Source organism: Buteo buteo, chromosome 7 (genome assembly GCF_964188355.1).
Source record: "Buteo buteo chromosome 7, bButBut1.hap1.1, whole genome shotgun sequence".
Taxonomy (NCBI): Eukaryota; Metazoa; Chordata; class Aves; order Accipitriformes; family Accipitridae; genus Buteo; species Buteo buteo.
This window is the reverse complement of record NC_134177.1, coordinates 44,993,716-45,007,550: the sequence shown is the minus strand read 5'-3', so window position 1 is coordinate 45,007,550 and position 13,835 is coordinate 44,993,716. Positions and strand designations below refer to the sequence as shown.

The following is a 13,835-nucleotide window of genomic DNA, read 5'->3' as shown; positions in this document are numbered from 1 at the left end:
CCTTGTTGCTAACGGACAAGGAGCTGCACTTGTGCCTAGCGTTGTCAGTATCATGCCAGCTCCAGTAAAGATCACAGCTTTTCTTAGCTTCAGCTGGCAGACTTGGCTACTCTGGCAGGCCTAAGCAGCAGCTTTGTGAAAGAGATGAAGGAGATGAAGGCACTTTTGCAAAACTTCCATACTGGAGGATGCAGCCACAGAAGAACCCCCTTCAATGGAGCTAGTTTTAAGCCAGCTGCTACTGTGACTTTGGGAGTATCCACTTTTCCCCCCCACAACACTCTTTTCCCCCTCGTTTTCATTTTACATGTTATCTAATAAGCACTAACGAAGTGCTCTCACTTCCAAAACCTAATCCAGCAGTCTTAGGACACTGAACTGGGCATGTGGTTTTCTGACAAACACCGAGAGACTGTAGAAGAGGGAGGAGTTGTGACCACAACTCTGTCCCTGAGTATTAACTGCAGGCTCATATCCCCAATGCAGCTGGAGCAACTTGAAGCTAGAAGAGCAGAGGTGTTAAATGAGAAAGCATTCTGCATCCAGTGTTGCTGGAGAAGATTTAAACAGAAGAAACTAGCAAAGGAGAGATGGTCTGCAACTGTCATCCAAGCAGGTAATTTGGTAAGGGTGTGACTGAACATAGTATAACAAGTAACATTTCCAGTTACACTGGATGTTTAAAGCAGCAGGAGTGGTTACATTAATTGAACATGGAGAAAGCTTAAGTTCCATCTCTCTTACATTGTGTGCAAGAGCTTCTGGGATTCTTTGTACTCAGATTTCTTTTAATTAAATCTTCAGCTATTCGTTCCTGGTTAGCCAAGAATCACTTCCAACGGATGCGCAGAGCTGCTAATGTTATTAAGCATGGCTGGAGGAGATGGAAAGTAAGTACGTTGGTACAGGAAAGCATTGAAATTGAGTGACAGAGGCTTTTTAGTGTTTGAGAAAGAATCTACCTCTGTCAAGTAAATGTACAAAACCAATATTGTCCATTTTCCAGAAAACTGTTCTCAAGCTGAAGAGCAGAAAATGGACGCCAGTCTCGTACAGCTGCTTCTACAGGGTAGCAGCGTAGAGACTGCAGAATAAACTCGTTCCTTACCTTCATAAAATGGGAACCTGTCCCAAAGGGTGTCCTATCCTTTAAGATGCCCTTTTTTAGACTCTTAAGTTTTGCAGTTTTGAACTTTGTTCAAGATGTTTGAGAATCTTGTTCAAGGATATTGTTCTGCATCTCTTTGTCAGGCAAAAATGGCTGCATTAGCAGCAGCAGAACTGGATGAGGGTGAAGAAAAGGCATTCTTCTCAGTTCCTGGAGCTACGGCGATCTCAGCCAAACCGCCTTGCTCTTTGGAAACAACTTGGCCTCTGCATGCAATAATTCAATTCTGGCCTCTTGGCCTTGTCCTGGCTGCCGCACCTGTTACTGTAACGGGACTTCGGAGAGACCTGTCCCTGCTGGCATGCCTCAAAGTACTTCAGGAGAGCGACTGCTACAAGGTGGAAAGCTGTTTCTTTGGATCTGGCATCACTTCCATTAGAGCTCTCCCACAGGTAACAAATCTCACGCACTTGAGTCAGCAGCACAGCTAAGCTGCTGCGGGTTCAGGAACCTGAACTCTGCTATCGAGCAGAGCAACTGCCAAGTCTGCTTTCAGGCTACAGTCTTCCTTTTTCCACTGGCTTAGATACGCAAGGATGATTCTGACATCAATAGGTCAAGCTAGACACAGGGCTGAGTTGAGACTTTCAACTAAGCATGAAAACTCTTGTTAATCTCTGTCATAGGAACAAACCGATCAAAGCTGCGCTTCAGAAATGGAGAGCAGAGGATTCTAACATGGGCTCTGCTATTATGTACTACGTACTTTTTCTGCTTAGGGGATTCAAGTTGCACAACAGGTGAACACATGAAAAAGCACCCACTGGGAGTATTACTATCCCAGTAATTCTGTATTAACTTCACTGTGCAGACAACTGCAGACTAATTTGCACAGAGGGTTTTCAGGGCAGAAAGCAGGGAGCATCCCTCAAGTACTTCATCTCCTGCACACATGCAGAATAGTCATAGATACCATTTACTACAAACAAGCCGCAACCCACACTGGCTTCTCTCAGAAACTGCACTCCGGTTACAAATCACCTTGTGCCCATGCTTGGGTTTTTGTTGATAAATTTTTAAGGTTGCATAAAATTATGTGTGCAAGAATGTAGCCTTTGTTTGGTCACAGTTACTACAAGCAGGAAGAAGCAGTACCAAGTCCAGTACTGACTAAATACTCAAATCTTCAGAGTTTAAGCTAATTTCAGTTCCAATTACGGTATTGGTACTCTTTGTAGTAATCATTTCTCTTAAACCCATTTGTACTAGGACTCCTTTGGAGGTCTTCCCCTATCCTTATTGATATTCACTAGTTGCTTATATGCTAAAGCACTACTTAGTTTGACTAGCAAAATTAGCTCAAAATCTGGCAAAAACATGAACTGACCTCTCCACCTCTTCTTCTTGCAGGGCTCTATCAAGTTTCACTGTAAGAAGTCTCCCCTGCATTACGCAAACGTCAGCCCCCATACAGATGCCTATTCCATCACTGGATTTAACCAGATTTTATTGGACAGAAAAAAGCTCCTTCCAACATAGGTTTTGGCCATCTGCATATACTGTACTTTTTCCTTCAGGGAAGGACTGTCTGCAAGCTGCTGCTTTCAAATTACTCAACGTCCATATCTGCTGCTACCTCAGAGCTTTCTATAATTAATGCATTGTACGTATACTGTACTTCACATTTAGAACGCATGGGGGGGGCATTCCTCCTCCCACACACACGCACATAATAGAGGAAATATCCGTACTATGAGAACACTCAACATAATTAAAACAGATCAAGTGCTTTAAGCAATATATACTTGAAGCGAACACTTATAACACTACCTGGGAGAAGCAAGAGGCTGGTAATGAGAGACAAATAAGGCAAACATTTCTGATGCATGCTGGATTCTGTTGGGAAGTACAACTACAACTACCTGGATTGACCGCAAGCGTTCAGTAATGTAACACAACTTCTGACTGTGACAGCAGTCAGCTCTAACACCAAAAGCAGACGTCTCAGGGAAAAGCGAGACTGCACTCTTGCGCCGTATCTATACCACCAAAACATACGTACTCTCACAATGGCCGTGCATTTCCAGCACTCCCCAGTCAATAGCGTTACCTCTGCCAAGGGGCCAAGGTTCTCATCAGAGGCGCTCTACACCGTCTCTTTGTTGCTCGTATGGGTCTTGAAAATGTTCGGCTCTTCTGTGTATGCCACTTTTAAATAAACTGCTAACTACCTTGTAAAGGTGTCTGACAATCTGCAACGAGGTTTAGTTAACAAAAACATTTCAGATCAGTTTAGGGATTAAAATAAATGCAAATATATTTAATATTAATTGTCATTAGGAAGCAACATTTCCCATGGTCGATAGTATTTCCATATCAACAGAAAGCATAGCCCACAGAACATCCAGTTTAATTCCTAGTACCTAGAAATCTGTCCTACACTATGTCACTGTTTATCAACTCTAAATTGAAAATTAGAGCACTGATGTCCATGAGCGAGGTGTGACCACACCTGGAGGAAACACACAGCATGGTGCACCACAGGGGCATGGGGTGTTGTCAAACCTCTTCTGTCAGAGGGAAAAAATGTCAAGGAAAGGAAAACGATCTTCACATAGCTCACTCAGGAAGAATGTTCTCTTTCTCTGGAGGTTCAACAATTCTCAAGCAGCAGTCTGCAAACTCAACAAACAACGGCTCCTGCATGTACTTCTTCATGAGGGAGCTTTTGTCTTCTGCTTGATCGACTGTCAGCAGTAGCTGCTGGAGATGTGGATTCAGAAGCAAGCCTCTCAGTTCTTCCGATTCCCCTTAAAAAGAAAAAAGAAGAAGATTAACAGTACTCGTCTCTTCCAAATGTGGTCGAGACCACCCTTATTTTGCAAATAAACTTTCAAAGAGACATGGCGAAAGGCCAGGTGTCTGACTTTTAAACCCTTAAGGCCATGCAAGGAGGCGCAGGACTGGGATAAATCGCCGTGAAGAATTCGGGGGAGCTGTGCCTCCGCTGAGGGACCCCCCCCGCCTTCTAACTTCTCGAGATTACCTAAAAGCTTGAGTTTCTGCAGCGGGACGCGGTCCTGCTCGTCATCTTCCGTCAGGATGTCTTCCACCGACCAGGGGCCGCCTGTGGGCGCAGAGAGCAGAGCTGCCGGGAAGGGGGCGACGGGGACACCCCCCGGTTCCCTCCACAGCCCACCCACCTACCTGCCGGCTGCCCTCCGCGGTTCAGCGCTCCGCCGGGGAAGAGCTGTCGGACCGCCGCCGGCCGCTCCCGTTCTTCCTCCCGCTTCGGCTCCGGCGGGCAGCGTTCTGCAGGAGCGACGGGGGTTAGAGCAGCGCTGCGGTCCGACCGGACCCCCCCGTCCCCGTCCCGCCGCTCACTCACCCTTGTGGGTCCTGCAGCAGAGCACGGAGCAGCTGCGGGACGAGAGACAAACGGTAAGGGCGGGAGGCGGCCCCGCACCCCGGAGGCCGCCCTCCCCGGTTCCCCCCCCGCCTCCTCCCCGGTTCCCGGTCCCGTCCCGTCGCTCACTAGCCGGCGGCGCAGCGGGGACAGCGGTACTTGGCGGCGCCGGCCGCCCCGCAGACCCCGCAGGGCCGCGGTGCCCTCATGGCGCTCCTTCCTTCCGCCCTCCCTCCCTCCCTCCGCTTCCGGTCGGCCGAACGCCGAGCGCCTCCACCCAGGCTCGCTAGTCCATTGCCGAGCGGCGGGAGGGGCCTAGCGCAACCCGCCCCGCCCCAGCGTTATTTTTTATTTATATACATATACTAAAAAAAATAAATCTCCTCTTGAGGGGGTTGTGGCTGGATTCCAGCTGCCAGCTTGCTTTTGAAATGACAATCGCTGCGACATGCATTAAATATCATTCTAGTAGTTACCTACCCCCCCTTGCCAACATCACTATGAACAGAAATCGTACGGTAAAATAAAAAGCAGGTAATAAAACCGGCCCCAGGTTGATGTTTACCGTCTGCCCCGTGGTGAGGTTCGGCTGAAGCTCGAGTTTAGGTTGAAATACGGTCAGTAGGAGACAAGACGTTCGGTTTTTAGCTGAAGGCTCTGTGGGGCTGGTGGGGGTCGAGCTCATAGCAAACCCGTAGTGTTCAGCAGAAAAAAATGGAGCCGGATTTATCCTGAGTTACATTATGCGTTTAAATAATTCATTTTAATTATGTTTCATTTAGCGCCGTCCATTTCCTTAAATGTCTGAATGTTAATTCAGACTGACACAATTCTCCCAGAGTTATTCAATGTAAAGTAGCACAGAAGAGGGGTTTTACAGCAATAAATGCAAACCGCTGAGTATCGGAGTCGTTAACGTAATGGCACTTGCCCATTTCTTTCACCAGTGGGTGAACCCATTTCTCACGCAAAACACTCTCTTTTCTCATACCCGCTCAGGAACAGATCAATGGGACTTTGGTCTTGGTTCACTCAAGCCTTTTGAAATGCTGAAACGATGACAACAAAGCAAACAAACTGGAAAAAATACTTGAAAACTCCAACCTGGACTGGAAGGGCTGATTTTGGTTGGACTCTGTGTGTGTGTTTTGTGAATGGGAGAATATTACCACAGTCTGGATGCTCACACTGATGTCACACCATTGAGCAGTATTTCAGCATACTTTAAAACCAGCAAGATGAGCTAACGTCACCAGGATCTATTCAATCAAGGCTTCTGGACTGGTAACTGTGCAAGAGGTAAGAAATTTAAGCATTGAGATTCTTCTAGGCAATATCCCTGTATAACTGGGAATGAGCATTCATCTCTACTAGGATCTGGCATATTCAGTAGCCAACTTCTTTTTTGGAGCAGCAGGAGGTAAGAGCTTTTCCTTTTACAACATACTTGGCCTTCACATTTTTATTTTGTTTTGTTTTGTACAGGCGACTTGACTGCAATTCTGATACTGACGAATTCAAGTGAGTTTTCTCCTAGCACATTGCAAATTTCAAAAACCATGGACTCAAGTGTGCCTCTATTTATAAGCAGAAATATGAAAAGTGTAGTTGCAAACGCCTCACAAAAACATGTAATCCAGCTGCGTACAGCAGTTAAAATTACAACAGCAAAACCGTGCTGAGTACCCCCATTAATAAAGAGATTCACAGACTATTCAGAGATAAAACTGACTGACTGTCAATGAGAAAGCAAAACTACATTTTCCCCCCAGACTACTGAAAATTTTCTAGCCATTTCACTGTCTTCAAAACCACACAGATAACACGAAAAGGAGCAAAGCGAGCACAACAGAAGCCCGTTTCCAAACGCAAAGTAAACAGGGCTAATGGAGTTATTTTTATCTCTGAGCAAAAGAGCTCTCCCGTTTCCCTTCAGAGCCCAGACAAAGTGACCACATGCCCCAGCCCGCTTCAAGAAGGAAAAGCCGCAGACCTCCCCAACGCTGCACCCGCTTCACATGCTACCGAAGGCTGTGAAAGCTGCTGAAAGAAGCCGCGAAACTCCAGCCCCCCTTCCGGGGCTGCCCGCCCTGGGACCCCCCCGCTGCCCCGTGGTGGTTTCCGTGCCCCGCGTTGGTTTCCGCACCCCGGAGCTGTCCCCTCGCCGGCAGCGGGCGGGAATGGGGCGTTATTTCAGCTCTGCCCCTGACCACGTTGACTAGGTCAGATCCATCAGCAGCCCTGGACCACAGGCAGCCCCGGCTGGATGTTCTCAATGGTGCTGGCTCGGACACGCTGGCGGAGAGGCATTTCAGAGGGTTGAGTTTAGCCCCCAGGGCTTTGGGTTTCAGGGTATAAATGATGGGGTTTCCCAAGCAGTTCATGGTTATCAGCATAGCTGTGCAGTTTCGAAAGATGTAGACGCCTGGGTAGAGATCAGCGTGGCACTGATGGTTAGTTGCATCGAATATGACTCCTGCGAAAAAAGGAGCGTAGGAGATCAGCGCCAGGAGCCAAATAAAAATACTGGTTCTGGCAACCTGGATTTCGGCTGATTTGTAGGTGCCCGTGGCTTGTCCGCATGCTTTCATTCTCAGCTTTCTTTTCCTCAGGATGATAATGATTCTAAGGTAAGTGAACAGAGGTATAATAAAAGCCACCACAACATTGGGAATGGCGATGAAGATGAGGTAGTCGACGCAAAATGGACTGTAGAGGACGGAGATATTTTTTTCCGTGCGCAAGCAGTTCCACCCCATCAATGGCAAGCAGCCCAAAAAGAGAGCAAGGACCCAGTTAATTAAAACTGCAGCTATGGAATGATTTCTAGCAACCCTGAATCTTGTTCTCATGCTTTCAGCCACAGCCAGATAGCGTTCAATTCCAATGCTTACCAAGTTATAGATGGTGGATAAAATAGACATAGTATATAAGGCATAAGGTGCAAGCATATCCTTGGATCCAAAGATTGTAATGTCAGGATTGGTGATGAACAGCATTGAAATCCAAAAGCCAGAAAAGCTGGTGAAGAGATCAGAAAAAGCCAAATTGCAGAAGAGTATAGAGATAGGCTTGTGCAGATCCTTTGTGGCCATTCTGGTGAAGATGACTGTGCAGTTGAAGATCACAGATGCTATGTTAATGGTCAGCTGAGGGATGCCCAGTGCGAGTACTAAATAATGACTCCAAATTTTAGTGTGGTTAGCAGAGCAGTTTGGGTATCCATTCATGGTGGAAACCTCTACTTTCAACCATTAACAAGGTCTGCTTTACTCATCCCATATTCCGTAAGAGACCGTACTACATGAGTGTTACTGCCACCTCGTTCTCCAGGCGAAGAATGAATCCTGACACGCAACTTCTGTTGCCACATCATCACCACGACAGCGGATTAAACTTTAACCACTCGTGTTTTTAAATATTTGGGTTACCAACTTAGGGCATAGCCTATTACCTTTAAGTTGCTAGGATAGCCAAAACTGGAAAACATATTTACTACTATACAGATGATCTGCTTAAAGCCACCTTTATCAAGAGCAAAATCTGGCCAGGTATTGTGAAGATTAATGATCACATCCATCGTTTAAAAATCTTTAAGGATATTCTAAAATGGAATGAATGTGACTTCAGCTTTAATTCACAAATAAATTAGATGGATAAAGATTAGAGAGTCAGAAAATGGAGAGCAGTAATTTTTTTTGTTTTGGAGGAGGGAATATGTGACTGATGGAACTCAAAGAAGAGCAACAATCTTGTGTCACTAACCTGGACCCCAGTTCAGTGAGGGTGTAAGTCCAAATTTCAGATCAGCTCTAGTGACATCACAAAACTTCTGAAGTGCTTGAGATTGAGTACTTCTGGAGTACTCAGAAGTTGTCAGAATACACCTGAAATCATACGGCCTTTCTTTCTCTTGTGTAAATCAGAGGTACTGATGCTTTACAAGCTAAAAACAAAAAAAAAACAAAAAAAAAAACAAACCAAAAAAACAGATGCATTTAATGAGTTGTTGAATTAACTTAATTTTCAAACAAGGAAATGCAGGTTAATGGCTTAACACTTTAGTAGATTAATTGTATTGGAGACTTAAGATGCCTACACAGTTCTGAAAATGCCTTTTTTTTAACCTTAATTATTGGATGAGCATGTAGCTAGAAAATGATGGACATCTATACTCATACCTTTGTTACAGGATATTTTGTGTTTGCTTATTTAAAGTTATTGTGTGACTTGTACACTAATAAAACAACATATCATTATATCTTTTCTTTCTCTGTCTTTTTAAAGGTAAATGATTTTTGAGAACTACATTTAAAATACATGAGACTTGGGGGAAAAAAGCTATTTGGACATACATTCAATGCTATCAGGCAGCAGAGGGCACTGCTGGAACAAACAATAGAGTATACAATGGGGAACATGGGGATTTTAAACAGCGGGGCAGTTTAGGTGAGTCAGTGTATCAACATGAACAGCACCATGGATATTTTTTTCTATGCAGAAGTGGCTGCTTTTGTTTGCTAATGCTGAGTGTGGGTCGCCTCTGTGTCACCTCGTGTTTAATTCAAAATGCCCACGTACAAGGAGAAATCTCCAATGTGCTCTGGCTGCTACCTGGCATCAGCAACTGAGCAGCTTTCCTTTAGCAAAATTATCCAGGTAAAGCCATGTTACTTACAAAGTTATTCTGATTCAATTTATTTTTTACTGTTATCCTAACAGGGGATTAATTTGCGTTAGTAACAATGTTGTATCATGATATTGCAAAGCAGCTCAGCTAAGTTTATGGGCTTTCCACATTCAGCGCTGACATCTGATCATTATAGCAGCAATTCCAGCTCTAGAACTGTAAATCTGTGCACTATATGATAGCTCTCCCAGAATTGACAACAGAAGAAATTTGTGCTAAAATGCTGAGCTTAAAAAGGAAAATTCTATTGCTTCTTTTTTCTATTAAAGTTGAAGTGTATCAGTGTATTCAGGTTCGCGTGCAATAGTAGTAGGACACAATTATTATTATAGACTAGAAATACTTTATGCAAATAAGTAACAGGTATTTCAGATGGTCACAAGGAAGCGCAAAGAATGATTATATAGAAATAAGGGCTGAGAATTGATTAATCAAGTCTGCTAATGTATTAATACCCTACAAAATATTCTTCTCAAAGTGTCACAGATAAACTACTCTTTGTGCATCCTATAATCCATCTCGTACAGACCTGTCAACCACACCTTCGGTGTGAGGTTGCTGCTGAACAAGGGCTCTACTGTTTCTGTCACCTTGTCAGTGCCAGCACCACAAGTCAGCAAGTCCTTTTAATAACAGCAAGTATGTCAGCGGGTAACGTACAGCCCAGCTGAGTATTGGTCAGGACTGGCAGCGGACACCAGACCAAGCCACAGGCGCTCCGGATCTCTTCTGACTGTGTTTTCCATCGCTCTGTGAACTGAGGGGCTGAGGGCTGGGATGAACAGCAGGCTATCCACAAAGTCAAACATCTTTAAAAATATCCTAGTTGCTAAGAAGAGTATATCCGTGAACTTGGACTCCAAAGTGCCCTAGACATTCCTGAAAATGCTACTTGAAATTTCTCTAATTTGAAAATTTGTTGTTCAAGCATGAAACACTAAATGATATGAGATCAGAATGTAATTAAAGATAATATCAAGTAGTATAAATAGCTCTTCACAGAAGCTTTGTAATCTTATTTCCCTAATATAATTGCATAAAAATTAGCATAATGTTGCTAGATTAAAGGAGACAATATTATTGCAGAAACTTCTTTTTTAGTGGGCTTCAATATACAGAAAACCCCAGATTTGTATATTCCAGCCCTCTGTAGTGAAGTCTGAGCTCTCAAAACCAGGTAAAAAGTAGTTTGAATGGAAAACACCATGTGAGACAAAGGGCTACTACATAGCCAAATCTCTATGTATAACAGTCTCGATTAAAGGGTATCCTTATACTCCCACATTCCGGGAACTTTGCAATCTTTCTTGTACGTATGCTCACAACACACCTTCAAGGAAAGAGGGTTATCTACATTTTACAAATGGGAAAAGAACAATCACATTATTTGCTTAAGATCACATAGAAGTCCATTACAGAGGGAACTGAATCTAATCTCCTATATCTCAGGCTAACACTTTAAACACTGGCTGTACCTTGCTGTTGGCAAGCCTTTGATTGATATTTATCTAGATTTCACCTTCTACGACACTTTTTAGTTCTATAATTGGTTTTATATTTCTTTATCAGAATGTCCAAATTCCTATTGTTTTGATATTTGCCATGCATAAGAAATTGCTTTGTTTTGTGTAGAATCTCAAAGTTCAATAATATCTGATGATTATGCCTGTGGAGAAGACTATAATCACTGAACATGTTGAAGAGACTGAGAAAGAAACATGAGAAGCTTCAGGCCGAATTTTTAATGACCATTCATTTGAAGTGGCTGTTGTGGAAAAATCTAACTTTGCACAACTGAGCTTGCAGTTTCAGAAATGCCCATAACCTGCAGCTCTTAGACTTCAACAGGAATCACAAGTGCTCAACAGCTCTCAGAATAACAGACCCCAGCTGTGAAATGCCAAAGTTGATTTCAAAGCAGGAAATTAAGTTCAGGAGCTGAGAGTCTTAGTTCTGTGCAGTAACCCTTGGACAACATACACTTTTACCTTAGTGTGATGCAACGGCAATTCGCTATGTCCTTTATGCTGATAGTACACCAAGAAACTTGAGTTACGCCTGAAACTACAGGAGAAAAAGCTGCATCCATGTAGTGAAAATAAGAACTCCATAGCACAATTAAGCTATAGATGATTTGGTGTTACTTTCAAAGTCAAGTACATACACTATACACATGAGAAAAACAAGGCACTGAAAGGGTAAGGGATTTTACTGTTCTGGTTTCTTCTCTGTCACATTCTCCCTGAGCTCACATCCAATTCCTACTCCCATTCTTGAAAGACCAGACCTTGTTTGTTGTGAAAAGCAACGGTTCAGCTTTCTCCTCAGTTGCCCCTGTAACTTTACCAAGCTGCAGACAACACACAACTTAATAACTTAAATGGCAAGTGACATGCAGCTTGGCTAAGTATTGAGGAAGATTAATTCCTGCTTGCCATGACCCTCAGCAAAGCCTTGAGACAAGAATATCCATCTGCTCAGTCTTTCAATGGGCATCATGAAGCCTGCAAAAAAGGAACATTCAGGAAAGGGAGTAATACAAATAAGGAGCCTATTTATCCAATTTATGTTTTAATTTATGCAGATTAAAGTCTTCCTCTTTGGAGAGGAAGACAGAAATGGGATGTATGATCTCCTTCCAAGATTTTTCTGAGATGTTTTCAAAACAGAAAGCTCTCTGCTCCTCCCCCACCCACTCTCTTTGAGGAATCTTTGCCTCACAGATTTTGAGTCATCTGATGTCCCAGCTATGCTTTCATGGCCCTTAGCAGGAACATAAAGTGAAGACAATCATCAGGCTTGAAAGTCTCTGACCGCTGTTTAGCATTATGTTACCTACAAGCCACAAAATAATGGCAGGACAACTTGTTGCAAGAACACCCCCACAAACCAGGCCATGTCCCCATCTACGCGGAGACGGAACATTTCTCTGAGATGCCAGAACTGTTATTTGCACCTTTGAGGAACTTGTATTATGCTGTCTAAAGGGAGACAAACGCTGATAAATACCTGAAACCAAGGTTTTATGGTAAATGAAGCCTTCCATCGATAATTTATACGTGAAGAAGCTGGAGTGCATCTTATCCCTTTAGACATGAAACTGTCCACATAAAGGGCATCTTCCTTCTGAACTAAACAACTACAGAGGCACAGTGAGGGCTCTTGTTACAAGAAGGCAATGGTCAGAAATGTGTGTGCTTCAAAACCAGGCAAAGCAACTAGACAGGCTGTAAACACACAGAGCTAAATACACAGCTTAGAGGCACACATCCTTCAGAATACATCTTCATAATTCCAGGAAATGTTGAGTTGCACACTGCTGGTGTTTCATCCAGATGGATGAAGACTATCCATCCACATAAAGAATAGTGCTTTACATAAATACTGGGAAAAGGAGAGAAGTTCAGTTTTACTAATGATGACACCACATAATACAGGGTCTAATCCTCAGGTACAGCTGAAAATAGGTAGGAAGCAGTTAATACACCAGAGCTGAGCAGAAGGCCAAATAAAGGGCCATTGCAAATGCTTCTAACCATTCCATGGAAATGACCTTGTATTAGAACAATGTTCCCAATAGAGCAGACTCAGGGAGAATAATAGCCAGCCCATATTTTCACATGAAAGATGAAGACTTAATGTTTCTGATTCACCAACAGCTACAAAATTCCTTATTTCCTGTTCATTGGTGAGAGAACTCTAAGGAAGAAAATTACAACACATAACTAAATGAAGAGCACTTAGTGTGTTCTTTCACTCTGAAGGGTAGGTTTCCCAATCACCCAGTCACTAATCATGAAATCCATCTGTGTTTTAAGTCTCTTGGAAGTGCTTCCCTCTCCCGCTGCACGGACAACTCCTCCCAGGTCAGCTCATCTGTGAACAGGATTTGGACTCAAGTCAGTCTCACCCTCACAAGCCTTAGATCTTCCTTCTAAGAGTGGCAACTCGGCCTCCCAGCACGAAGAGCTGTGCCACCGCCTTGATTTTGAGTGGGATTCTTATGCATTTGTGCCGCGGACTCAGACCCAGCCTGCTCTCATCCCCTCCCGCCCGCGCTGCTGGGACACAGGGGGACTGCAGCCATTCAGCTGGAAGGTTAGGAACAGCTCTGGACTCCGTCAGCACATGGTAGGACTGTTTGGCTCGGACACACGCAAGCTTTGTTAGCAGTCGCGTGAGCCCCTCCGAACTTTCCATGAAGCCCCTTTGGTAGCAGCAGGCTAATGTCAGGTCTCACACATTCCAGAAACCCGGCTGGGGGGAACGCCTCCAAAATCTTTGCTGCTGTGGCTCTCAAGGCCACAAAATAAGTGCAGTTTTCACTGTTTTTGATACTCCCTCCTGTTCTTACCTATCCTGTAGCTATGGACGCAACTGCAATCATTATGCCAGAAAAAACCAGCCTTAAGTTCAGTGATCTGCAATACCCTCCCTGCATAACTTTGTCTCTTATCTTCCCTGACTAAGATCCTCATATGTATTTAGGTTCAATGTTCAAAGGCCCTTATGTAAAACCCACCCATGGTGCAATTCCTTTCAAAAATATCCCTAGGTGCAAAGATGCCATCGAGAACAGATAACCAAGTGACTGTCAGGTAAGTTTCTTTAGAAGAAAAATGAAGATCACA

The 13,835-nt window shown here is 43.9% G+C and overlaps 3 protein-coding genes across 5 annotated transcripts in view; 1 reads left to right on the top strand and 2 right to left on the bottom strand.

Annotated features, from left to right (window-relative positions):
* Positions 1-3,335, top strand: part of MYO19 (myosin XIX) — a 28,147-nt gene extending 24,812 nt beyond the window's left edge. For 2 of the 3 annotated variants that reach the window (XM_075032976.1, XM_075032975.1), the window contains exons 22-25: positions 487-616; positions 805-890; positions 1,252-1,560; positions 2,519-3,335. In XM_075032976.1, the coding sequence (XP_074889077.1) occupies positions 487-616; positions 805-890; positions 1,252-1,560; positions 2,519-2,647 (654 nt within the window). In that variant the 3' untranslated portion in view covers positions 2,648-3,335. Of the gene's footprint in view, positions 1-486; positions 617-804; positions 891-1,251; positions 1,561-2,518 lie in introns of those variants that run through there. The other variant, XR_012651113.1, reaches the window with a different exon arrangement.
* A 78-nt stretch (positions 3,336-3,413) lies between these two features.
* ZNHIT3 (zinc finger HIT-type containing 3) lies at positions 3,414-4,758 on the bottom strand. Its single transcript, XM_075032982.1, has 5 exons — positions 4,644-4,758; positions 4,497-4,528; positions 4,316-4,420; positions 4,155-4,235; positions 3,414-3,918 (listed from the first exon to the last, which is right to left on the bottom strand). The coding sequence occupies exons 1-5, from the start codon at positions 4,721-4,723 to the stop codon at positions 3,728-3,730; spliced, it is 489 nt and encodes a 162-aa protein (XP_074889083.1). The 5' UTR covers positions 4,724-4,758; the 3' UTR covers positions 3,414-3,727.
* Positions 4,759-6,652: 1,894 nt separating this feature from the next.
* LOC142033196 (lysophosphatidic acid receptor 1-like) lies at positions 6,653-7,744 on the bottom strand. The gene is given in 2 exon segments (XM_075032973.1): positions 6,653-6,817; positions 6,820-7,744. Coding segments are annotated over 2 exon segments (996 nt in total). The 3' UTR covers positions 6,653-6,746.
* Between the last annotated feature and the right edge of the window lie 6,091 nt (positions 7,745-13,835).

Coding starts and splice junctions, on each gene's coding strand:
- ZNHIT3 (XM_075032982.1), bottom strand. CDS start 4,723: ATGAGGGCACCGCGGCCCTGCGGGGTCTGCGGGGCGGCCGGCGCCGCC. Junction 4,421..4,496: donor CTGCTGCAGGACCCACAAGG/GTGAGTGAGCGG, acceptor TCGCTCCTGCAG/AACGCTGCCCGCCGGAGCCG. Junction 3,919..4,154: donor GCAGAAACTCAAGCTTTTAG/GTAATCTCGAGA, acceptor TTTCTTTTTAAG/GGGAATCGGAAGAACTGAGA.